General features: G+C 37.6%; 3 protein-coding genes across 4 annotated transcripts in view; all 3 read right to left on the bottom strand.

Annotated features, from left to right (window-relative positions):
- Window positions 1-152: 152 nt before the first annotated feature.
- LOC120460160 (uncharacterized) lies at window positions 153-10,187 on the bottom strand. Its single transcript, XM_039647807.2, has 5 exons — window positions 10,066-10,187; window positions 9,559-9,647; window positions 8,726-8,812; window positions 5,755-5,936; window positions 153-3,157 (listed from the first exon to the last, which is right to left on the bottom strand). The coding sequence occupies exons 2-5, from the start codon at window positions 9,635-9,637 to the stop codon at window positions 2,288-2,290; spliced, it is 1,218 nt and encodes a 405-aa protein (XP_039503741.1). The 5' UTR covers window positions 9,638-9,647; window positions 10,066-10,187; the 3' UTR covers window positions 153-2,287.
- A 3,140-nt stretch (window positions 10,188-13,327) lies between these two features.
- On the bottom strand, window positions 13,328-23,325 carry syt8 (synaptotagmin VIII). Of its 2 annotated transcripts, none has more exons than XM_039647804.2 (9): window positions 23,157-23,325; window positions 21,089-21,215; window positions 20,696-20,865; window positions 19,696-19,788; window positions 18,354-18,521; window positions 17,439-17,606; window positions 16,846-16,963; window positions 15,472-15,605; window positions 13,328-15,169 (listed from the first exon to the last, which is right to left on the bottom strand). In XM_039647804.2, exons 2-9 carry the CDS (start codon window positions 21,186-21,188, stop codon window positions 14,930-14,932), a joined length of 1,191 nt encoding a protein of 396 aa, XP_039503738.2. In that variant the 5' UTR covers window positions 21,189-21,215; window positions 23,157-23,325; the 3' UTR covers window positions 13,328-14,929. The 2 variants fall into 2 exon arrangements, with proteins under 2 accessions (XP_039503738.2, XP_088983833.1); XM_089127707.1 differs by lacking the exon at window positions 23,157-23,325 and adding an exon at window positions 22,508-22,628.
- A 231-nt stretch (window positions 23,326-23,556) lies between these two features.
- Window positions 23,557-27,508, bottom strand: part of gse1a (Gse1 coiled-coil protein a) — a 34,762-nt gene continuing 30,810 nt past the window's right edge. The window contains exons 14-16 of the mRNA XM_039648091.2: window positions 26,283-26,540; window positions 26,018-26,121; window positions 23,557-25,270 (exon numbers count right to left, since the gene is read on the bottom strand). Coding sequence (XP_039504025.2) covers window positions 25,133-25,270; window positions 26,018-26,121; window positions 26,283-26,540 — 500 coding nt within the window. The 3' untranslated portion in view covers window positions 23,557-25,132. The remainder of the gene's footprint in view (window positions 25,271-26,017; window positions 26,122-26,282; window positions 26,541-27,508) is intronic.

Below are 27,508 nucleotides of genomic sequence, written 5' to 3'. Positions count from 1 at the left end.
TTACAGTAAACCCCACAGTATGAGATGGGAGGCACTACGTAATTGCAGCTCTTCAAAAAGTGGTAAATTCTCAAATTGCATGATCGCGTAAAGAAAAATAAAACAATTCAGAGGATTAACATGACTCAAACAAATGACATATGACAAGAAAGTCAGTGCATTAGATTCTCTTTAATATCAACAAGTACAAATGCATTTTCGTCAAAAACGTGATACAGAAAATACATTGCCTCACATTATTCTGGTTTCTAACGCATTGAGAATGTCTTCTAGGCCAATAAAGTTAACCTGAGAATTCATATTGTTAGACCTTTATACAGGGTGAGATCAGCCATCCAAAAGAAAAACGTGTTTAAATAGGCTAATGAGTAAGAATAAAGCAACAGTTCCATTTGAATCGAAATACAGCTTTGCTAATGTTAGAAGCTAATTGCTGGCCCGTAGAAGAAGGTAATGAACACACTGATTGACGTCACCACCACACTGATTGAAGTACAGACACTATTCACTGTGAGCACTGCTATGAAAACTTTACAACAGCTTATTCAGATGGAACTGATCCCTGCCATACATACATCACAAAATTACAACCGACAAGGAGCATTTCCTGAACATTTCAAAGCATAAAGACAGCATATTTGTCTATGCCTGATGAGTGCATACAGTGTGCGCGTGTGAATGTCACAATAACCACACTGGGACAAGGTCAAAGTTCAAACAAAAGGCACCAAAACTCAGGAGGGTCTTTCTTCACCAAATTGCACACTAAATATCAAAATATAATAATCACTGTTGACAAGCATAAGCCATGTCATATACTTGAGAGCTGTTTTCCCAGGAAGCAGACGTATGTCATCAAGACACATTACACACATATCACAAAAACATTTTTTTTTGTTTTTAAATACCCAGCAGACTCACTTACATTTGAAACCATAAATGTTGCAAAACCTGGAAGCAAGCGGCCACACAATGCGAAAACCTAATCAACAATACACTCTCAGAAAAAAAGGTACAAAAGCTGTCACTGGGGCTGTACCTTTTCAAAAGGTAAACTTTTGTCCATTTTAGGTGCTAATATGTACATTTTATGTGTTAATATGTCCATTTTAGGTGCTAAAAGTACATTTTAGGTGTTAATATATACATTTTAGTTGCTTAAATGTACAACTAAGGTACCAATATGCAGCCTTTGGGTACAAAAAGTGCCCCAGTGACAGCTTTTGTACCTTTTTTTCTGAGAGTGACACTACACACTAAGATATTTGTTGCATTGGAATTTAAATTGGGTTTAATTTATATCAGGGAACATAAAGGATTCTTATTCTCTAAATGAAATGTCCAAGGTGTCTCTGTGACATACATGCGCTAGGGGTTGTTGTTGCGTTTTTTTTAAATGGCAAAATAAAAATTCAATAGAAACCAGGAACGACAATCAAAGCATAGACATTATCATAAAAATATTTTTGATCTATATTCACTGCATTAAATCAAACTAAGTCATGTGTCAACAAACATGTGCATTTCCTTGTGGTTAGTGCAATATCAAGCCTTTGCAACTGAGCATTGCTCCACAACTCACTTTCCAAATACCAAGACTCCCTAAAAGGTACAAAGTGGGCCAGATTCAATTACATAATCGCAAAATTCACATTTTTATCCAAGCACTGAAATCAGTATTTGATCAAACATGTTGAAAATTAAACATTTAATAAAAGAAGCTTAGTACATGAAATGACTCCTCATAGAGGACTACTCAACCCTGGATAAACATAGCGAAATATCAACCAATTTTCAAAAGAATAAGGAGGCTAACCAAGGTTGTGCTTTTTACAGCCAGATACAATGACTAATCATGTTTAGTCCTCAATCTGTTAAAGTGTTTGAGATGTTGAATTGATAATACTCCAGTTTGACGTTTCGCAGTCATATATGACATCGTTTCATCTCCTGAGTTCCCACTAAAAGTCTTCCTCAGCATAAACCTGCACAGCATGGCTATTTACCCATGTGAAGAAGAAGAAGAAATAAGAGATATTCCCAAACAAATCCCATTGTTTAGCAGCAGCACAAAGCGTGTTTGTAAAAACGAATGACTCATATTTTCTCTAAAATGGCCACCGAACAACTTAAGTAATTTTCACAGATAGCACTCACACCATGACATCCATCGCAGTTAACACACCAAAAAGCTGCCTTTCACTGTTAACGGAGGAATTAATGTACAAAGTAAAAGCACAAACTACAAAAACGGTCAAATAAAACTGAGGTTCCCCAAGGCTCTCTATTAGGTCCAAGCCACTTTGCGGGAGATGGCCTGTTTAAAGCACTCTGGGTCCGTGTTCCCGCCGGGTCGCAGCGCTCTTTCGAGACTTACCAGAACGTTCTGATGGGACTCGCGAATGTTGATGGGGTGTTTGGCTCTGAGCAGCTCGTAGGCAGCAATAAGCCTCATATTTTGTTTGACCATGAGGTACTGGATAATGCAAGTGGGGGCGAGGGAAATACCATCCCGACAATGGACCAACACTCGCTTCCTCTTCTCCGTGGAGGCATCAATGCACTCGTTGATGTCCTCAAAACACCGGTGCTTGAGGGCGAGGCCTTCTTGGACGGTGTCCGGGAGGTCGCTCATGTCCACTTTGAGCCGAGACCAACTATGCTTGACGCCCCTTGAACAAGTGCAAGGAATGACTCTCAAACAAGTCTCCCCAGGTAGGCTGCTCATGTCGATGATGCTATCGATGTTATTTCGGCACAACGTACGTCCGCTATAAGCCGCGTTCAGGTTGCCCACGTAAATGTAGTCTGTGACCTTGGATATAACCGGATCCGAGTACTGGAAGTGTTCAGAGACGCTCTGCTTGGGTTCTGGAGTCTCTGGGCCCGTCTTGGCACTGCCGGGAACTGCTCTGCGACTGTAGTTGCGCATTTTCTTGGATCCCGAGCGGGAAGGGGGGTTAGAGTCAGACTCGGAGCTGCTGTTCCAAGGAGGAGAGAAGAGTGAAAAGCGACTAGAGGACTTGCTCTTGGTGAGGTGCTCCACCGGACTGGAGAGGCCAGAGCTGGTGCTGGTGGAGCCAGAAGCGCAAAAGAGAGACGCTCTTTCAAGGGAGCCTGTGCTGCTGGCCGCTCCGGCACTATGGGCCTGCTCCATCTGACGAAAAAAAAAAAAAGTCACACCCAGGGACGTGCACAGACATTTTGAGGGGCAGGGGCTCAAGTGGAAAAAAAGGGCACTTCTCATATTTTTTTTTTAAACAAAAAAAGTATATCCACAAGTTTCCGAGGGGCGCTCCTGTAAAAAATAAAGTGGGTGAAACTTCCGGTGAGGCGGCGGAAGTAGCATTCCAATGGTATTTTGTGTGTTAGTTAGCGAAGAGGCTAGCTGCTTTTCAGAGAATTATTTTACTATTTAAAGACGCAAATCTTTATGAGAGATGTCGTTACGGAGCTCAGGGACAACATGTGCTGTTCGCGGTTGTACGTATAACCGGACTAAACTAATTCAGTGGCTTAAACGTGATTGTTTTAAAAACGAAATCAGAGTGATCCTGCCAACGACTGTAGTTTCCATCACCTCCCAAAAGACGACGAATCTTCCTGTGTACATTTGTTTAAATTCTTAATATGCTATAAAATCTATCAGCATGTGATTGGCTGTTCGCTACTGATGTTACAGAATTTGACAGAATACCAAATGTGCCAGTTAATGTATTCAAGCAGCACATTCATTTATAATTTTGAATAAACTCCAAAGCACAATGACTAAGTGTGTATTTTTTATTTTAATTGTTTGTCAGCTCGCACAACTGTCTGTCGCCATGCCTTGATGAGTATTGATTATTAATAATGTTATTATAATACTGCCAATCAACTACTGCGGAGGGTAAAGGTACTGTTACTTCACCCTTTTTAATTTTGTTGAGGTTGTGTTCCCACATCGTTAGCTAGTTTGGATCGCTATAACTTGAATGACTGTCAACTGTTAAATGAACGAGTGTCAAGCATGTCAAGTCGCGCTTTGTTTACTTCGAACCGGAAGTCGCGCCCACTTTTGACGCAAGGCCTCATGGGGCGTAGGAAACTTGTGGATATATTAACAACTCTAATATTTGTTTAAAAATATTTAAAAAGGTAATTAATTTTATCTTTCTCAAACTCATACAAGTATTTAATTTTCAAAAGATGTCTACTTACTAAAATACTCAGTTCACACAGAAATCATGGTCTCCTTAGTATTTATTTATTTTATTTATTATAATTATTTAACAGGGACAGTGTATGGCATGCAGCCATACCAGAATTAGCTACAAGCTAAATTTCATCTGTAGTCCCTGGGCAGGAAAGGAAAACATACAACCAACAATCCAGCAACACATATAAAACATCATCACACAAGCTTCATGGAACAATTGACAATCAACAGACACATATATATCATAAAAACATCACACAAATCACCTCTCAGACAACAAGTTTCACATGATCAATGGGTACATGATTGTATAGATTTTAACCATAATTTCACATTATATTTAAAACAATTGAATGTACTAATGTCTCTAATTCCAGTGTTTAGAGGCACTGATAGAGAAGGCTGAGCTGCCAAACTCGGTAGGTCTGTGTTGAATGGCATATTCATAGGTATATAGAGCAGCAAAGGAAACCATGCCAATCAGTGTGTCAATCAAGTACATATTTGATACACCTGATGGTGACATGGCCTTCACATTTGAGGGAAAACTGTCTCATCATCAAATAAAACCTTCAAAATCCACATTTCAAGTTTGTTTCTGTTTGCATCTGTAGATTTCTTCTAAATTCACCAATTTAGATGTCTAAACTTCAGGGGAAAGACTCTTGATGTAGCTATGCAAGTCATTAATTTTAATAATAAGAATTTTAGGCCATACAAATTCATAAAAACGTCCGGATTTTCCAAACAAGGCCATACATTACATTTAACCACGTCTTAAATTGATATGCTCATTCATTCATTATCACTATACAATTTTTCGCGATAAAACTATATCAGATCAGATTATTTTATTTCATGTCAGCAGTCAGAGCTATTTTCATGGCAAAAAATTAATTTACAAAAATACAAATATCAACAAAAACAAAACAAATATAAACAAGAAGTCATATTATACAATATATTTTTTTTAAATTAACTTATGATAAAAAAAATCCAGAACCTTTTCAGGCATAATCTCATTAAATATGTCCTTCAAAGACGTAACTTCATAAAAGAGCCTTCTGCTTGCGTTAAGTCCAGGACAATCTAATAAAAAATGTTTGACAGATAAGGGAATTTTACAAAACATACATAAACTTGGGTCTTCACCTTTAAGCAAAAAAGCATGGGTCAGAAAAATGATATCAAGTTCGAGTCAAAATCGTCAATACTCGATATCAATATAGAGTTCGATAAACGTGATAAAGCACAACGAAACTCATGTGAAGCACGCGCCTAACGGACTGTTTATCCGCTCAGCTCAAAGTCCAAACGGCAGCGTGAGTGTTTACTCTGATATTTAGATACACTATGCATTAAATATATTTGTTTGACAGGGAAACTGTGCGCAAATAGTAATATGTATTTTCTTAAAGCACCCCAGAAAAAAGGGCACTTTCTCTCCAGGAATAAAAAGCCCCCTTTGATGTCTATGTGTGCACGTGCCTGGTCACACCATTACGAAAGGGTTTCAACAAGTTACGAGCAGCTGACTTGAAAGTACTTCCACCTACCTGAGCTTTGAGGTTGTTCTTCCATTCCTGGGTCTCCAGAGCTTTAAAGCGTCCATTGCTGTCGGAGGACACCGAGAGACAGAGGGGCCGATGGGTCCTGGGCGGTAGCTGGGGCGTCAAGGCCATGGCTAGCGGCCGGGAGTCGGGCTGCTCGTTCCTATTCATCAGGTCTGGACAGGAGCCTTCCATACACAGAGTAATTGAGATCAATGAACAGCAACTGAGGTTTTTTGTTTTTTACTGTTCTTTAACAAAAAAATTAATGTGCAGGGTTTCCCAAAAATGAAAATTCTGTCACCATTTACTCACTCTCAAGTAGTTTCAAACCCGTAATACTTTCGTTTATCTTCGGAACACAAATGAAGATATTTTAATTAAATATTATCGATTTCCGTCCCACCATTGACACCCTCCAACTAACAGTTTAAAGCTTCAAAAAGGTCATAAAACTAATCCTTATGAATTGAGCGGTGTTACGTCCCCAGAGAACTGGGTACGTATTATAGTGATTTTCTTTTCTGGCATTGTTTGTGGTTCTTACAGGTAAGATGGCTCTGTAACCATTCCAGCAGCTGATTGGTGGTTCAACGACTGATTGGATCTTGGAACTCCTCCTACTCGTCAGTGGCTGCAGCTGGCTGGGCTCTTTAAAAAGCCTAGTTTTGGATGTGTTCACTCTCTGCTCTGGGCTTTGCACTCTGTTCCTGCTGTTGGTATCCCTTTTTTGGGGAACTTAAGGCGCTTTTCCACTGCATAGTACGGTACGGTTCGGTACGGCTCACTTGTGGTGCTTTTCCACTGCATGGTACGGTACAGTACGGTTCGCTTCAGGTCGCTTTAAATAGTACCAGGTCTGTTGAGGTTCCAAGCGTACCGTACCGGTACTAAAATGTGACGTGAAACACTGCAGATCACTGATTGGTCAGACAGAATCGTCACTACCAGCGTCACTACTAGCGTCATTGGATTTGCGACACGAGACACGAGACACTTTTTTAGCGGTATTTTTGTTTTGCTGCCATCAGCCTTGTTTTAAACACATTTTTCCGTCTAGCAGTTAAAAACAACCACATACCGAGAATCAGGAACACCATCCCCTCGATAGTCTCCATTGTTCCTGTGTTGTGGGTTTGAAAATGTGGCGCTTATAAGATGATGTCATGGCAGTAGAGGCGCGCGCAAATAACGATCAGTCCCACACACTTTGAAGGGGTACTACTGCAGTGGAAACGAAAAGCGATCCGAACTGTCCCGCGCCGAGTCGAAGCGTACTGGGCCGAACCGTACCGTACTATGCAGTGGAAAAGCGCCATTAGATTACTTTATTGTTGTCTATTTGAGATTAGGATTGGAACATTTGATAATGCTTTTGATAATGTTGTAATCTGATTTGTTAGCTAGTAACTCTAGCTTTGTGTTCCACTTTTGGAACTTGAACAGCAGGACTGAGCTTTGTTGTTCGTGAATTATTATTATTATTATTATTATTGTTTGTGTTAACTTCTTTTTCTTGTTCTTTGTTTATAGGGAGTTGGGGGAGCAGATTTAGAGCTACCCCGGGGTATACATCACCCGTAGGCATACTTCTCTGTCTATAAACACCAGTTAGACCTGGGCGGACCACCATCTGTAATTTTGGTTGGGGCGCCTTGATCGTGTGCCAGATAGGTGATGGGTATAATTAGCGTAGGTTAGTGGTGGGGTATTTTTGTTTGGTTCGTCCAGCTCTCCCCTTTCTCCCTTAAATTTGTTTATCATTTACATTATTACCGTGACAAAAATAAAAACACAGTTTGTACGTTATTTGGAATTTGTCTCCTTTTCTTGCAGACCTCTACTCCATTCCTTTTTTGCTGGCATTTGTGGGTCTGAGCAGAGGGTTATCAGGTTCCCCTCCCTTTTTGGGGGCTGGAACGTAACAAGCGGTTTAGTCCAAATTTCCCAATGAGGTTCAGTCTCGTGTTACGCCGCACGTTTGAGCTTCAGCAAGAACCAATGAGGTTCATTCTCGTGTTACGCATCACGTTTGAGCTTTGTTCAAGAGGTTAGTTCTTGCTCATCAAGCAGGTTCAGTTAAGCTTATGTTTGCTGATCAATGTTTATATGTGAATAAATGCCTAGATTCAATCTATTCATCATATAAAAGCGATCATGTCTTTAGAAAATTTGGACTAAGCCACTCGATTCATATTTATTAGTTCTATGATCTCTTTATGAACGTTTTGAAGCATCAACATGGTAGTCATGTAGCCGTCAATGGAGATCACAAATTCATTTGTGTTCCAAAGATGAACGAAAGTCCTCCTGTTTTGGAGCAACAGGAGGGTGAGTAAATGACAGAATTTTCTAAATCGTGTGAACCAACCCTGTAAGTTTCTCCCTATAAGGCACCTGTCCGTCAGTGAGCGTGTGATTCAATGAGGACACTCATTAATGGAGCTGAGAGTTTGATCCAGGACAACACGACTCAGGCATTAATACTCCCACATATCTCACTTCAGACAGCCTTTCCATCGTGTCATTGCTTCGCCAATTTACTGTGTATGTTTGTTTACATGACACAATGCTAAAAAGCAGTTTAGCTTTTAAAATGTAGCCAGCTGCGACTACATTTTAAGTATCCGCACATTAGCAAAACAACCAGTCGACAGTGCTGAAAGACAATCAGACTCATGAATAATCGCCAAACATATGAAACAGTTATATGCAATGGGTTCTTGTTTTAAAGATAAATTCTCAATATGAAATCCCTTGTTATTTCGTAAGCTTTCTTTTATTTATTTGCAGTCAAATTTACTCTCATTATACTAAATAACGTTTGTTAAGATTGTATTGCCATATGGATGGAACATACCAATAAGATGTTTAACAGAAATACATATTTGATAGACAGTGACATCGAGCAGCACAATACAGAAATGATGTCCTGAAAAATCCAAAGTTACACATGAACACAAACTGTAGTACTTACCAGTGGCACATGCTGAACGAGAAATGGGCTGGAGCTGCAAACGATTGCGAATCTTGAGAGAGTTCAGTAGATTTTTTGCAATCATGCCTGGATAAAACAAAATAAAATACTGATGTTGTCTGAACCAGAAACAAATCACCAGCAGGGTGAAGAAAAGCAAAGATCCTATGAAATCAAATTTGCAGTTGTGTGGTTTTAGTGCATGTTTGCGTTCGGGGGTGTTTAATCTAATCAAATGGTCTCTAGAAAATAACTGTGGAAGCGGCCAACAAATCACAAAAATCGAAACTTTTAAACTTAAATGATTTGAAACATTAATAATTCAGAGTCTTAAAATATAAAATGAACATGGAAATATGCTGTACTGTTTTCCCACACCTTCTGACCAATTAATATCTCCAATGAAAATTGTACACAGTACCAGTTAATTCAATACTTAAATCTAAAAAGATATGGAGAAATAAAACAAGCAAACACTTTCTTTGAAAAACTCAAATCTGAATGTTATACTGAAATCCTACTAATATGTAAGCCTAACACAGTGTAAAGATGAACTGTAACTGATTGACTTTTTTTTGTACTCCTATGGTGATCATTTCTATATTTTAAGGTACACAGTCCAAGAATGTTATTTTTATAGTATATAACTTAATTTACATTGGTTGCTCCTGTAATGCCTAAACCCTTGTAATAGTTACATTTAAGCTAAAATCCACATCTTTACATAGAAGCAGCATATATGTATATGTTCTATCTAAAGATATGTGGATTTAAATCATTTTAGGAAGGCAGTTCATCTCAAATTGAAAAGGTAGGTTGGAAGCAAATCTCACCATTTTGTTTGGAATGATATTTCCTATCCAGCTGATGAGGTGCCATGATGTCTCTGCTCCATTTTTCCAACGTTTCCATCTTCCACCCCCTGTAAACAACATGAGCAATCAGGTTTATTTCTCATCATAAGTGATATTTGCAGTGAGACATGCATATGCTGGTCAGATGTGCGCCTGCAGTGAAGGGGACAGACAGACACCCCCGCACTCAAGCATTCCAGGACAGTCTGTTACAGAAATATATGCAGTGGTTTCACGATCAGAGGCTGCCGAACACAGGCATTATTATATAAACGCACAGTCAATGGCTCGGGTAAAATCATCACTGCGTTAAATGAGCGTTTATGTCTCATCAGTTGTGTGTACAGCTTCATCCGGGTTGATGTGCTGTATCCGAGCATGCTATCGACTCAAAAAAGCAGAGAGTAACACACATAAGACAAACGTACAAGACATGTATAACGTTTGAAGCCAGAAAATATATTAAACATATTGTTTTAAACAAACCCCAGCCATTCATCTTTGCAGCGCTCAGCTGAATGAAGCTCACGTGGATAGTGACGTCACGGAAGCGACATGCTATGCTTCATGGGAAATGTAGTTGGTAAGTGGTCGGCCAAAGTTTCATTTGAATTAAATTTAACCTTAAATTATATATATATATATAAGCTCAGTTTCAGTAAAATGAACTGTCTGGAGAGTAACGGTGAAAAGGTTCAATAGTTTTTGCGGGGAAGTGAGTTAGCATCCTAGACAGTAAAAGAGGTTAGCATTTTAGCAGTCACACCCGTTCCCTCGCTCTAAAGTCTAGAGACGCGGAGATATCTAGAGACATGTTTCCTAATTTCTGTCATGTCTGAAACGTTTTACGTAAGAAAGTGACATAAAGCCTTCTTATACAACTGTCTATGCATAAAGCATGCGAAATCCGATTGGAGTGGTCAGACTGAAACCACATATGAATGTAGCTCACAACCTATTTATAAAAAAGCATTTCATGTGATTTTTTTACGACACTCTAAATATAATTGGGTTCCAATTAGACATGAACAATTTCGGTTATATACATACATAAATACACACACACACACACACACACACTTATATATATATAGGCTATATATATATATATATATATATATATATATATATCCAAGGCTGAAATTATTTGATAAAAATAAATAAATAAATAAAAAAACAGTAATATTGTGAAATATTTTTTTCTCATATAAATTTCATATATTATTTTTATATAAAATTTATTTCAGCCTTTCAAAAACCCACATGAATAAAATCTGTATATGTAAAATCTCAGATTTTTTTTTCTGATGGTCTGAAAATGGCATTGGAGTCTACTAACCACAGTACATGGAGTACAAAGATGCTTTTTCTGTTGTTGACTTATTGTCCAATTACATTTGAAAAGCACTGTAGCCTAAAAAAGAAACAAAACCTCTTTTCAAATATAGCTACATCAAATCAAATCTCTCACCTCGTTTTGCTGCTACAGCAGTTGCTCGTGTGAGAAGGCTGAAACAGCTTGGATCATCAGAGAGAGCGATCACTTGTGAGACACTTTCTCTGGCCTCACACTTTAACCGAACAGCTTCAGGATGCAGCAAGTATCCAGGAAACCCCTCCAAAGCATGATGTCACACACACGCACCTACTTCAAGGTTCAGTCCATTCCAACTATGAATTACCATTTAAAATATAAATGATCTAGCCTTTTGTAATTTGAGAGATATTTGTCAACAAAGTCAATAAAAAAGTGTTGGCTCTGCTGCCTAAATGGATTTTTAATCTTCAACAAACGTAGCAATGAGACAGCTTGGTAACGGACCCTCATAAATGCAGGATCAAATGCGGTATAACACTATCTGCATAACAAAGGGTCGGTCTGTGTTCCTCCTCCATTCAAGATCTGAATTACTTATGACCTGGTTCTCTCGTATATGCTCAAGTCCGTTCTTGCACAAACACTCACTGTAGGCTATTATTCCCACCTGTTTCAGAGGTGTGGTCTCCTGAGCACAAAAGACAAGATTTCAATTAGAGACGTAAGACATGCAAATGAGAAGATGTGTTTCATAAAGGCACTTAGGACTGAATCATTCATATCTGGAGTCCAGACGTTTGCTTTACCATGTATGGCTGCGTTGTAGCTGAAGTGGACAGTAGCCTATGCATTGTCAGATCTCAGTTGTTGCATAATCTGGTTATGATCAAACGCACACACATAAACAATTCTGAGCAATTAATTAAATTGCATTAAATTAGATTGGAAATAAAAGCGTTGTTAAGCACGCTTTAATCATTTAATTACTGTTTCATTTAAAAATCTACACACTGTAAAAAAATATTTTCAAGATTTGTTATCGCAACATATTTTCTTTTGTCAAATCAACTTTATAATAATTTATTTAGTTGAGATAACTTATTATTTTGAGTTTCTGATGATTAAATTAATCTCCTTCATTGTATTAACACACTTTTTCCAGTTCAATCAACTTAAAATTTTAAGGCAACCCAGGTTACTTACTTTTTTAAGTGAAACCAACAATATTTTTTTACAGTGTAGTAATCACAACATTTTTTCTTTTGTCAAATCAACTCAAATAATTTATTTAGTTCAGATAACATATAATTTTGAGTTTCTGATGATTAAATCATTCTCCTTCATTGTATTAACTCACTTTTCCAGTTCAATGAACTTAAAATTTTAAGGCAACCAGGTTACTTACTTTTTTTAAGTTAAACCAACAATATTTTTTTTTTTTACAGTGCTTGCAATTTTAACTTTAAAAGAATCTGGATTTTTCTCAGGCTATACATTTACTTTTCAGCCTATAGACCAAAAAAGTGATCAAAAGTGACAGTGAAAAACGATTACAGTTTCTATAAAGTTATTACACAACATTGTTGATAATTAGAGATGTTTCTTGAGCACCACATTAGCCTTAAATGTTTTCTGAAGAATCATGTCACACTGAATGTTGAGCCCGTTCTCATCCCAAGACGTCATCTAACTGACGCTTTTGACCATACTATTAACATCCAACGTTTTAGGGTACCCTTTCTAACCCTACCCCAGACCTAAAGGTAAAGTCACAAGTGTCAGTTAGATGAAGCCCCGATCAAACCGGAAGTGACAGTGGAAACGCGACTTAGCACGGCTCAGCCCTGGCCCGGCAAAGCCGCTTTACAGTCAGTTCAGTGTTGATTCAGGTCTGTTGATATTAAATGTTCATTAACATCTATAGGAAAGGTGTCAGGCACATTTAATGCGAAAGCAAATTAACTAGCTTTAATTATTTGAAGTAACTCTGACATTTTGTAGTAAATTAAAAAGTAATTTGTTACTTGTTACTTGAAAAAGTAATCTGATTACATTTATACCATTATCCCAATTCCTTTAATCCTATGGCAATTGCTGGATTTGCTGACTGCTATATTCTGCACAGCATGGCAAACTGTAGAAAGAGTATTCCTTTGATCGGATATCAAAGCTGCACTATGATCTCTAGAAGTAAAGACTTGGTCATGTCAACAGTGTTTTCCATCTCTGCTGATCATAAACCTGCTGTGTGGTGTCCTTTGTGATGGTTAAGGGAAATTCAGAACAACTTAGCAACTGCACAACAACACATAATGGGCTCACATTTTCACATTTTTATTCAAGTAACATTGGATTTTTCTTTTTTTCAGTTTCATTCAGATGTTTTGGACATGTGGAAAAAGGTAAAAAAAAAAATGTTCCCTACCATTTTCCACTTAATCAGATTAAACAATAAATTCTGAATGATGAATTTCAAAATGTACCCGAGTGTTCAAAACGTGACTGTGCGAAAGCAACTAATGAATTCTCCAGCCTTTAGCATTCTGTAAAGTTGCTCAAAGGAAGAAAGCTCATTAAAATGCTGTAATTGGCCCACGAGTGTGCTGACAGCCTGATACTCACACCCTTATCTTGTGCTTGCTGTATTCACAAGAGAAATCAACATGCCTGATATACAACTGTCTCGTGTCTGTTTTCTAAACCTCAGCACTGAAAGCAAGGGTGTAGAATTTAACAGGGACACAAGGGACCCTACCAATATCCAGCGACTACTGAATCGTCTCTAGCAGTAAGTTTGATCAAACGCTAAAAAATATATTTATATGTAACGACCGTTGTGGGTCTTCCCATTGACATTACCCGAGAAGTCAAAGTAAATGTTTAAAAACTGCTCTCTAATGTGCATTTATTGCATGGACAGAGTACGAACATAAGGTAAGTGTTCAAAACACACATGCACAGTTCAGCTGAAAGATAAAGTTTAACAACTTAATGAATGAAACAACTTTGAAATAAGAGAGTGCGGTTTATCTGTTTGTATATCAACAGTAGCCTACACCCCAGTCAGGTTTTCTTTCAGATTCATCAATGGACATTCATTTTTAAATTAATCTAGCACCATTAAAGGAGCCGTATGCAAGATTGTGGCCAAAACTGGTATTGCAATCACTTTCAAATTACTGTCGCGTTGTAAAAACACCCTGCCTTAAGTGCTCTACATACACAGCTATAACATCACTGAATTGATTCATTGAAGTCTCATTTCAGTCCCTGAATAACGTTTTTGTCTCTCAATTATGAACGCATGCTTGTTTAGATATTCCAGCGTAAAGTACAGAAAGCTAAATTGTAATGTTGTTCTGTTGGTTTCCATAATCAAAATGATGTGATGAGTTGGAAACAAAATCTACAAATAAAGGCTTTGAGATCATGAAAATCACCAATGTCGAAATCAAGCTTATGCTCTTATGTGTACTTTTTATCCCAAGCTTTAAAACACGAGAAGGGCTTTGATCTCAATGAGGGTTTTATTTATACAAATAAATGTATGTTTAAGACTGACTTAACTACAAAAAATGAGATATAAAACAGATAGCAGGAACTTTAGCGAACTTTAACTTGTTTTACATGAACCATCCATTGACTAAAATGTATTGGACTTCCAAACAACTACATATGTTGGATAAGACAATATAAGAGACTGAATGTGATCATTACCTTGGCTCGCTACTATAACTGTACAGCTGTGTGCGTAATTATTACATACCTCCACCAAAACAGCTTTTTGTCATTAGCGGCTTGCTATATTAAAATGTAGCATCACTCCTTTTATTTACTTCCCATGCTATTCTGGTACCAAAATCCTGAAAATGAAGGAAATGAAATGTTCCACCTAAACATTATGAACCCGTCATAAATAAATGAATAAGAACGGTAAGACATAAGATTTTTTTTCTAGTCTGAGCATAAAAAGCCTACAGGAATGGGAACAACTTTTGGTTGTGAACATTGTATTATGTTAGTAAAGGTTTCTCAAAAGTTTTTGTTTGTAAATGGGATCTTTAACGTGTGATTCAAGGCCAGCGTTGTGTCCACCTGTTCAGCAGAGAGTAACGTGTGCCATTGAGCCACAGGTTTGCGTGGGTTGGACAGCATATCCGCCCAGTGACGCAGCTGGTTTCCTGTAGCATCACAGCCCAGATAGATCTTGCCAATCGCATCATTTCTGCTCATTTTGTCATGATCCCACACTGAGATGACCAGCTGGACTTTCTGTATGAGGAATAATGAGTGAAAAAAATTACCTTTCAGGTAATTTTCAATCAAAGTGCCAACAATATATATATATATATATATATAATGGGGCGAAGTTGATGATGCTGTGATATAACAACCTTAGTTGTAATGAATCAAACAAAAATGAATCAAGCTGTAAAAACTGAGGGGTTTTCACCAAACTCTCCAAAAAATGTGAGGACGAACATCACAATGGTACAAAGCTTCAAAAAGGACATGAAAATGGAAAATATATGAGATGGGGGAACATTTTCCAAGCTTTTGCGTGTATTGCTCACCTGAATCTGTTCAAACGATACTTCGAAAGTGAACGACTCATTAAAGTATGGATTCAATGTTCGCTTTTTCACTGACGTTTTCCTCTTCTTCCACTTCTTCTTATCCAGAACCAATTGAACTTTCGCATAAGGGTCTACAGAACAAAAAAAAACACAACTATCAATCAATTTCTATGCTAAACCTACTCTATAGCTGCTTGAAAGCAATGCTGTGACCATATCTTGAAATATGGTTTAAAGGGGATTTAATGGAATAAAGAGGACATAAGAACGGTGAAAGAAGTTAAACTATTTGTAAATAAAATTTTAATTCAAAATATACACTCATTTACTCTCTTATGAATGTCTAAAATGTCAAAAATTGTTTGTCTCATCACAATCATTTACTGTATGAATAATATGAATCATTTCAATGATTGATATTTGAAGAGTTCAGATGCAAAAACCTCTAAATGCCATTTGAAATTTTCTTCTTTAATGATGATTTTTATCAAACTTGTATATTTAAGTTCAGTAATTTCACTTAAACAACAATTAATAGGTAATTATCATTGCCATTTAAGTGAAATCACTGAACTTAAATATACAAGCTTGATACAAATTATCATTCTAGAAGAAAATTTTAAATGGCACTTAGAGGCTTTTGCATCTGAACTCTTCATTTTCAACTCAAAATGGCGAAATTACATTAAAAAGGTTGAGCAGTTTGCATACTGTGGGCCGTAAATATTCAATGTTTAGCTACTTATATCTTACCATGCACACAGTTTTTCACTGTAAAAAATAAACTCATCTTCAGTGAACATTAAGCCCCGCCTTCTTGATCTGATCGGCCATAATTTTGACATTGACGAGCGCTGTTAGACCGCTGAGGCAGACCAGCCTAAAAATGTACATTTTTGAACTGTTTGCCATCTTAACAATGAACAGAGCGGTGCATAATGGACAGCAGCATTGAGAAATATCCAAAATATTATGGAGGACAAACTGGCCATTTCCAATTATTTCCGGGGGACTTTTACCGGTAACACTTTACCGATACCGATAATGTTAACCAAAGCAAATGCATTGATAAAACCACATTTGCTGAAGCAACCATGACATTTAGTTTGCTTCTACAAGACTCACTTAGCACCAGTTGAGCTACCGAACAAATTTACTAAATCAAGAGCTGATTATGGGATGCATGCAGACCTGAAAATGTATTAGTTTACAAATCATGTACTATGCATGGTAAAAGTGTTTTGAGGTCATAACATAGTTTCATACGAGGAGCCACTCAAAAATGTAGGTAGAGGCATGGTTTTCCTAAGAGTCTGTATGTTTTATATAGTGCTGAGTGATTGCAGACAAGACTTTTTGAGGATGTCTCACCTGAAGAGCCTCCCTGGTCCATCTTCTTCAGGTTCTTGGCTTCCAGTATGATCACAGTGAGTTTACTACTGGTCGGGACATAACGAAGAGAAAAGCAGATCTCTCCCAGATGCTCTTGCTACAGTATATATATATGGGCACAAGTTGAAAGATGCAGTTAGCAGACATGTTATGCTGCTCTTAGCTCTAAACCTATTCACAATCACGTGCATATGGTCAAATCATTGACGACAAATCGTAGATTTCCAGGGTGTCCTGACCCAACCAATCATCTAGTCTGGACAAGGGTTGACGCATAAGCCATCACCATTAGGACACTGAACATAAGGTCGCTCCAGGGGGACTTGCTGTAATTTTACAAGATGTTCTATGGTGACGTGATGGAAACAAAATCACCTGCTGTAGTCATTGTCAAAAGATTGGATTATTTCAAATAACAATAGAAAGAGAAGGGGCAAAACAACTCTCTGGGACCCCCAACTTGTTTCCCTTTAGTAGAGGATGACACTTTGCCCTTCATATGAATATAACTGATGTGAACTAGCCACAAGAAAAATGACATTGAACTTGACAACATATGTGGATTGAAGTACCTCGTGTTTGGAAGCTTTGCTCAGATCTCTCCACTCCTCGATCACATGATTCCAGTCCACTGTGGACAGATTCAGTCTGATCTCACCGATGATGTCATGTTTGGAGAATTTGTTAAAGTCATAGACTTGCATCACCAATATCGACTCAATCAGCTCCTTCTGAGGGATCTACAATGAAAGTGGTGAAAAGAGCATTATCTAACTAGGCTGTAAAAGTAACTCTTTCCCCATAGGCCATTGACGGAAATTTCCGGTGTTTTCACTGTTATATGGTAGGGGGCGCTATGATATTTCTTCTGAAAGAGTAAAATCTCCTGATCAAAACACGGGTGAACAAGAAATAGCATATGTAAGCATGCATATGTAGAAAAACACAATCATCACCATTATACAGCTTATAAATCAAAACTGCCTAATGTTACTGAATGAAATGTCGACTTTATGAAACGCTTTACGACTGTGAAGCTTTGGGGAGGTTGACATCATCCATCTAGCCTATGTTTTTGACCATCATTCTGAATCTGATCTGGATGAAGTTTTATCAGCTTTTTGCTTAAAATGTAGCTTTTTTCATGATTTCAAATCAAATTAAATCAATGAAACAAATTTTTCAATGATTTCAAATTTAGCATATCACATTCAAATGTTGATATAAAAAAAGAGCATGAAGCTAGAGTAAAGAGACTTTTTGTTTAAAAGGAGAGGCTCTTTCTTTTGATACATTGCATATTCAGATTTTCAAGTAAAAAGTGTCTGGCAACTTTAAAAGAAAAAAAAAAACTGGTTTACAACTACATTTTAATGAGCTTGACCAAGCATCAGGTCATTGTTTGAGCTGATAACAGAATCCTGATAACAGTTTTCCACCATATGACCAATATGATAGTGAACGACTTTACATGCTTCATGATTTACCTGATATTTGAAATTTTCATTGAACACGGGGTTAAGGGTTTTCCTGAAGACTTTCGTCTCAAATGTTTTGGACTTGTTGGGAAGGATGTAGATTTTCACATAAGGGTCAGATGTCCCTCCTAAATCCATCGCTTTCAAATCAGCAGCTTCTTTTATTCCAACGGTCAGCTGATGAGAAATATGGTACAGTACATATAGGTTTATGATCTTGAAAACAGTTTTATCTAAATGCTTGTTCTTAAAGTCCACATGAATTCAAACCCCTATTTACATTGTTAGGGGTTAACAATCAGCCCGGTCTCATCCCAAGGCGTCACAGGTGATGCTTTTGACATTGCGTCTACATCCGAAGCACATGGCACCCTTTAGCTTCAATTAGAGACGCAGATATATATGGGCCAGAAGGCGCCTCCTAGTGGTCTAACCCTAACCCTACCCCAGACCTAAACCTACCCATAACTGTCTGTTGATATCGAAATCGTCTTCCATTGCAATTTTCTGTATATCTAAATATGTTTAGAGCTTCACAGTGAAGGGCAACACTTCTGAAATCTCTGTGTAAACAATGAGTGACGTACACGCGCAAAACGAATAAAAACGATACAAATACTGTTCGTTTTCTCACACAAACCGCTCGTTTCGTGTCTGAGGCTGTCAATGTGTACTTACATTTATGAGTCATTAAATCATGTTTAATTTGGACTTCTCTGTGCATACTCTTTGAGGTGGTGACCATAGACCTCCATTATATGACTGACAGACAAGAACGGTTTGACCTAAAAATATCAAAATTGAAAATACTGTGGAAACAAAGACACCTACATCTTGGATGCCCTTGAGGTAAGATAAAACATATCAAAAAATCATTTCAAAGTGAACTATCCCTTTAATACACAAGATATAATGTATTACATTTAAAAATCCCTTTGCCATGAGAAAAGACGGTGTTGTGATCCGCCATTGGATCGATTTAGATGGCCTTACAAGTGTACAACCGATGTGCGCTCAACAGCTGTATAAATTCGCTCACTCGTTTCATTTTCATTCACTCCTTCAAACTGTATTAGTGGACTAATAGGAATAGTGATTGAGGGTTTAGGGGGCATAATCGGATTCAGCCAAGGTCAAGGGTGTCCAATCCTGCTCCGGAGGATTAATTAAACCAGTTAATCGAGGTCCTAGACATACTAGAAACTTCCAGGCAGGTGTGTTTAGGTACTTGGAGCTAAACTCTGAGGGACAGTGGCCCTCAGGAACAGGTTTGGACACCCCTGATGAATGAAAGTTAATAAGTTGCCAGTTAAGGTCACCACTATAAAATCAGGGAAAGTGATGCTTTTACCTCTGAAATGGATGCATTGAACTCCAGTGAATACTGCAGTTTTCCCCTCTGTTCGTCGAATCCATACTCCACATCCTCTGTCTCAAGTTGGACCTGTCAGTGAATGCCACCCGGAATTAATTGTTGCTCAGAGGTTGAATTTCTCAAACTTAAAGGAGCTCTCAGATCTGTTTCAGTTAACTCTTTCCATTGAGGGTATTATTCCGTCATTTATGACACAACTGTATCCCGCCAATACCCGAAATATCAAGCAATCCATGTTTTGACTGTAATAAAGTAGGGGGCGCTATTACACATCTTTTGAAAGAGTATAAAGAAAGCATGAAGCTAGTAAAAAAAAAAAATCTTCTATTTTTATATATATATACAGTATATAGCCATTGCATGTTCAGATATTCATACTCAAAAAATATTCAATTTGGGGGGCAAGAAAGTTTGCTGAAAACTATCAAAAATGCTGGCGGTTGCTGACAACTAAAAAAAAGTATCAGCTTTCATTTTCCACTTAAGGGTGAAGTAATCCCTTTGGCGCTAATGGGAATGCTAACAGATAGCGTTCCAAGGTATTATGCCGCCTTATTATTGACCTTTTGATTAGCATAGCAACAGTGACAGCCAATGGCGCTGGTTTGGAGGCGGGACTATGGTTTATCAACCAATCGCAGAGGATGGGAGTGTTTGAGGAAACCTGTTTAACAACAATTGTATTTTCTCTGCCATCACGCCACAGAAATTACACACATCACCTTTGAAAATCTCTCAGGAGAAATAAAAACAGACACAAATGATACATTGAAATACTGTAAGATTATAGAGCAATAAAAGTAATGTTAAAAGCATTTGAGAAGAACTATTTAAGTTATCTTTGACTTTAAACAAGTAGAGTTTGTGACATGTTGACATCTCTTCTCTAAGGTTACTTTTCCCCACTCTCCATTTAAACATATTGCTGACTAAAATGATTAAAAAAAAAAAAAAAAAAAAAATGATCCAGCATTACCAGTGCTGCGGTTGTAGATCCCGAGATCCCTTTCATACTGATCTTCTGTTCCAGCTTCTTCTTCCTCTTCTTTTTCCCTTTGCAGCAGCATTTTACACAGCAGCATATCATGCAGATAAGAATGAGCAGGAGGATGGCGGCAAATATAGCATAGATGGCCCATCTTGGCACTGTTGGGACAAAAACAACAATATCCCATCTTTCATCACGGTAGCAAAGCAGCGGTCCAGTATAGCAGCATGAAACACATCAGAAGGATGAGGCCAGGAGATTCGGGGCAAGTTAAACTTGTAGAAAGTGAAAATTGAGACGCAAGAAATGTGCACAAGGCGTGGAATTAGATAGGGGCCCGTGTAGCAGGTGCTGAAAAGAGGATTCATATGATATACTCACAAGGAATCCTGTCCAGTAAAGAAGTCAGGAACCCCGGAGCAGCTGTTGTGGTGTTGGCATGAAGTGTTGTAGTTGGTTTTAATGGCGGTCTTGGTGTCATGGTGAAATTAACAAGACTGGTGTATCACTGGAAATGCACATAGAAAAGAGAGTGGATTGCTGGCAAGAGTTTTTTTTTAAAAAGTTATGTTTTGAGGTAGTAACTTTGTTTTGTGACGCCCCCTACTGGTTAGAATGGTATTGCAACATTTGAGTCATCCTGAAAATAATAAATAATAGTTGACTCAAAATGAAAGGGATTGTTCAGCCAGAAATGGGAATTCGGTCAGTATATCATTCCAAACCCATAGGAAATATCAAATTAAGCATAATCGGAAATGAAAATAAAAGAATAAAATGAAAAAGAAAATAAAAACAACATAAAAAGAGGCCCTGTCTTTTAAAGCCATATGATAGCTGTCAACATTGTGCTCATATTCTCCTATTGTGTTCCACAAAAAAAAAAAGGAAACTCTATAAGTTTAAATGAATATGAGGATGAGTAAATTATGACAGAATTTTACGTTTGGAGTGAACTATTCCTTTAATCAAATCAAATGAGACGACTTGAAACAAGAGGGAAAATATCCAGTCTAAACACAAATGGTCTGTCTGCGCCGTAAGGTTTTAGTACTAAGCATAGGCCTACTAGTGTGTGTGTGTGTGTGTATACTTAACTATATTTTTGGGGACAAATTTGTACCCAGAAGTGACCAAAAGCAGACAAAGTCTCAGAAAAACCCCACTTTAGGGATGTCCTCATTTGTAAATCTTGTATAAAAATCAAGTAATTAAAGGTTGTTGGTTTTTTAAATGTAAAAATGCAGAAAGTTTTGTGTGATGGGTACAGGGGTATGGTTAGTATAAGTAGAATTGTAAATAGAATATACAGTTTGTACAGTAAAAAAACATTACGTCTATGGAATGTCCCCATTTAAATAGCTAAGCAAACGTGTGTGTGTGTGTGTGTGTGTGGGGGGGGGGGGGGGGGGTTGAATATGTGTGTATAGTAACTCATTCAACTCTCAGTTGCTTGACAAAAATAGTTTAGTCACCACCAAAGTTAAACAACCGCCCATTAAAACTGGGTGTACGTATGTGATAACATTCTTTTTCAGTGAAACAGTAATAAAAATGAAACAATACTGCATTGAGAATACAATCAAAACACTTGCTGTCATAATTCAACATTTTCACAATCAAGACCGCTGCAATACCACAGCAAAATAATAAAGTATGAGTTTCGAGATTCTTATCATGCCCTCAAAGAAATATAAGTAAATACTGAAGCAACAAAATACATATCTGAAAATGACATCAACAAAACTAATCATACACACTGAACCACAATATAAAAAAGAGCCTCACAGTGACACTCACTGTTGTAGACTGAGTTCAGTTCGGATCTTGACTCCTCGGTTGTCGTATAAAAGGTAAAGATTGATATTCTGAATGGTATGAACACATTCCTAAACTGAATGAGCGGTCCAGCCACGGAGAGGGGAAGGAAGTCACGGCCCACTGAAGCTGGAGCGGCGCAGGAAAGAGCCATTACAATGAGCACTTTACTAATCAAAAGAAACAACTATGGAGGCTTTAATGACGCCTGTTTAGTTTAGAATCTCAGTTTAGTCTTCTGCTATTCATACACAATTCAGTATAGTATGATCGGGCCCTTTTTCTTTGAAGAGCAGCTATACTAACTCTTGTGACATTTTTAATCTTTTTATGACAGTGATTAAAATATGAACAAGAGAGAGTCAAACTTTATATATTATTTTATATTATATCAAAGTTCCCTCTATTTGGTGAGCCTGTATCACATATGCTCTCATTCACATTACACTTGTCAGTGTCATCCAGTATCATCGTGTGTTATAAGAAATACTCCCAAGATTTGTTCTTGTATTGTTCGCAGAGTTCAATCTGACTTACGTCCGAACACAGACTCAACATTTAACAAGAACTAGTTAGACCCAGCTGAGACTTATCAAGGAAATACGATGAAATACACAATAATTGAACTTGCCTTTTTCACCCTCGACTGTCAGTTCCAATTCTCCAGTTCTGTGCTATTAAACAAATTAAGTCATTGTCTTGAGCTGGATGGCAAAAATAGTCGGAAACCGAGGTCAGGCCACTTAGACAGCTCTCCTCGAAGAGATCCTTCACTATGGAGAGAAATGTTAGACTGCACCACACCTCAATAATACACAAAACTGTTTCTGCATATGCCCTAACACAACAAGCTGCGCACCGACCTTATGTGAAGACTGGTGGAGGAAGTCAAATACACATAAAGACAAATAAAACATATTCAAATACAATCTTAAGGAATATCTAAATAGATAAAACAGTTGCATAAGCACTCATATATATAATATATACTGTATAAGACATATGATGATATTGAATAATGCCAGAGATCATTTAAATATCAAGTTGTTTATTTTGCTGCATTGTAAATCATAGAGTCAAGAAACAACTGAAAGATCATGTTACGTACGTGAATGAATCGTGTCCATTACTTTCTTAAGAGTTTTTTGTAAACAAAATATGGCAAGAAATAACTCTTTTATCAGCATATACACCTATATATCCATAAATAAGTATTTCTACCTTCAACAAAGAATATATTAACTCACATTTCATTCCACTAAAAATTACAACTAAAAACATTTCAGCTCCCCATCCCCCCCATAATGGCTGATCCATTTCCTTTCCACTTCTTACAAACAGATTTCCATTCGCCATTCTTGTTTTAAACAATATACAATTACATACAGGCCTTTAGGTCTGCGCTTTAAGCGTTAAAGACAAAATGGACACTTCTCGACTTATAGCATTGGACGTTTCTTTCAAATCCAACACATGAGGTGTGGTTTTATGTCATAAATAATAACACAGCGACAGCTCATTTAGGTTTTTTTTTTTCCAACAAAACTTTGTGGCACTGAAGTCTGTATACAATGCACAACCTAAATGACTGTTCTCATGGCAACTAGGTTGAAAAATAAATTATACAAACAAATATTTGAATGACACTTTATAATTGTTTTCATGATTTTAACAAGTCTGTAAAAAAATAAAAAATAAACGACCATCATATAACGTTTAACAGAATGTTAATTTATAAGGCACTATTTGTGCCATTTCATAATCTTCTTAGATATTGAATTGGTTATTCTCAATATCTCATTATTATTTATATATGCTCAATTATATTGTTTTTACTAATTTATTAATAAATTTTTTCCACCGTCCACATAATGATCGTTTGCTTGACCGACTTCAGCACAAACGGTCCCCCATACCGGGACCATATACATGAACTGCTGTCTGCGGTTTGTTATTAAAGTGTCATTAATGAAAGCGATTAGCCACATTTGATTGGTTTATTTTCGAACAGCCATGTACTAGAGCATGCAGTAGAGCTTTTGGTTTAATGGGTGACGAAGAGAAAATGACAAAATACACAGGAACACTGTTATAACTGATCACTTTCATATTAAACTGAAACCTAACTTCATTTCTGACCAGCAGTACCTTAACGCCTTTTTTCCCTGCAAAAAGCTTTAAAATATTTATTTTCCAAACTACGGTCCTTTTTAGAATTCATCATTAATAATAAAAACATACAAAATGCGATTTGACAGTATTTTACATAATCATGTTCCTTTAAAAACCGTATAAATATTAAAACATTTGAACTAGGAGCCATCTGGGTTGGTTCCTCTTGGCATTGGTCTTTCAAACGTCCCGTCAGATTAATCCGATATGCTGAATGCCTGTTTTGTTCAGATATTAGATCCTGTATATAGTGGTTGGACTTGTAGTGCAGCGGGTCACAGTGGGGAGTCAGACGTTGGCACCAAAACAATGACCGATAGCTTTGTCTATGTTCTCGTGCCAAAGCTGAAATCACACGTTTAGTCATTTAAGTTCTCATCCATTACAGCGATCAGCCACTCTTCCTCAGCACGTCCATCATAAATGCGAGGAAGGTCACCTCGGCGAAGGCCTCTTGTAGTATCCTCTGTGCCAGTGTAGCAGCGGCAATCCCAAGCATTTCTTGAAGTGCTCCAGTTCGGCCTGCATGCGCTCTCTCTTCAGCGCCAGATTGTGCTTCTGTGCCAACAGCTCCTAAATACGGGGGAAAGAGAGAAAAAGTCACGCCCTGCGTCCGGATATGCCTACTTTCAAACTATCCACCTTATTTGTGACCTAAGAGTGGCAAATAGGTGTAGGTTTTTGCAAACGACAGTTAACTTTGTTAAGATGTAGGTGTCTTTGTTTCCGCTGTAGTTTCATTTTTTGTATTTTTAGGTCAAACCGTTCTTGTCTGTCAGTCATATAATGGAGGTCTATGGTCACCACCTCAAAGAGCATGCACAGAGAAGTCCAGATTAAACATGATTTAATGACTCGTAAATGTAAGAACACACTGATGGCCTGAGACACGAAACGAGCGGTTTGTGTGAGAAAACGAGCGGTATTTATATCGTTTTTACCTCTTGTAATCACAGCCACATCCAAGTGATTTGAGGGCACGGGCAAGGTAAAAACGATATAAATACTGTTCGTTTTCTTACACAAATCGCTCGTTTCATGTCTTTGGCCATCAATGTGTACTTACATTTACGAGTCATTAAATCATGTTTAATTTGGACTTCTCTGTGCATGCACTTTGAGGTGGTGACCATAGACCTCCATTATATGACTGACAGACAAGAACGGTTTGACCTAAAAATATACATGATACACATGGTGTTAACATGATTTTAGTGTGGAAAGATATTTGGTAAGATTTTCTGTGCAAAAATAATAACACATTTAAACTAAAATATAAAAAAACGATATAATATAGAAACCAAAATAATATATTCTTACCCTCATGCTATGAGAAAGCTGTTCGGCGGTTAGACTGAGGTTGTAATGCTGCGTCTCTAGGCGTCTACACTCGCTCTGGAGAACCTGGTGCTCTATACTTCTCTCTGAGAGACAGACAGGGAAAGAGACAGACTATAATCATACAAATGTCCAGACAAATCAATGGTGCTCCCACATTTACTGTTGTTTGGCGAATTTAAGACGAAATACGTTTTTTTTAGGAAAACATAACGTAACTTTGAATCTCAATATGATGTAAACTTACCCTCCATGTACTCCTTGTACGCCTCAAATATAGATTCAATGCCTTTCCACCTAGGACTGAAGGACTCCTCTTCCTCGTCTTCATCTGAACTGATGCCCTCGCCAGCTGAAAGGTCATTCCTCACTCCTGGGGAGTTGTGGAGGGCTGATAAATGGCCATTGGTCTGTCCATTAGGGAGTTTGTTGAGCGCCCTCTGGAGGTCTGGAGGTGGATGTGCATGGGGGTCAAACTGCTCGCTCGCTCCAATAGAGAGTTCACCTGTTGGAATACACACGCAAAAAAGATCAAGCAGGCTCTATCATACACCTGGCGCAATAGTTTTCTGCTAGTTTCTTTCAGCCTGACGCAATTTTCATTTTCATTCCTGTGCGACATTGTTTATGACATTGACATTGGTGATGCCCTGAGAATGGTTTTATTAGCGAAAGCTTGGCATTAAATTTTGCTTTAAGGACTCAAGTGTGCAGACAATTTATTTATTTATTTTTTGGGTTGTCAAGTGGTATCTGTCTGGCACCTTGTTTGCCGTAAATGCGGTGAAACTCTTTCAAATGTGCGACATTGTTTGAAAAGCAAATGCATTTGCGTCCATTTGTGCTCTGGTGTGTTCGGGCAAATTGTTGCTATTTTGAAGAAACTGAAATAGGCTGCACCATTGACCACCTAAAACCTGGTCTAAAGCCAATAGTGCAATATTTTTATTTTTATTTAAAGAACGTGTTAGTAATGTGCGCCTATAGACGAGTCCGCAACGTTTATTTGCAGTCTGATCAGTCTTTCCGCTATGTAAATAGCGAATCCGCCATGGCACGAGCACAACTGGCTTTTAAAGGGAATAGAAGATGAGACTGATTGTTTTTTTTTTGCACGTTACGCCCAAAACACACCCATATAACCAGTGTTGGGTAAGTTACTCTAAAAAAGTAATTAATTACTAGTTACTAATTACCTCTTCAACAGTGTAATTAGATTACTGTACTAATTACTCTCTCTAAAAAGTATTTAATTACTTTTAATTAGTAATTACTTTCAAAATCCCATATCAATCTCAACCAGCTGAATAATACAAGGATAGACATGAATCTGTTTTAATTCTTTCAAATAAATACTATAAAATTGCATGAATTATCCCTAAACAGACCAAGGAAGAGAAGATTACATTATAAAAACATACTTTTTAACATCAGACAATACATTTTGATGTTAAACCCACTATTGTTTTATGT

The sequence above is a fragment of the Pimephales promelas genome, chromosome 25 (genome assembly GCF_988280905.1).
Source record: "Pimephales promelas chromosome 25, fPimPro1.hap1.1, whole genome shotgun sequence".
In the NCBI taxonomy this organism is placed as follows: Eukaryota; Metazoa; Chordata; class Actinopteri; order Cypriniformes; family Leuciscidae; genus Pimephales; species Pimephales promelas.
The sequence above is the reverse complement of the archived record's forward strand: the minus strand, read 5'-3'. Positions and strand labels throughout refer to the sequence as shown.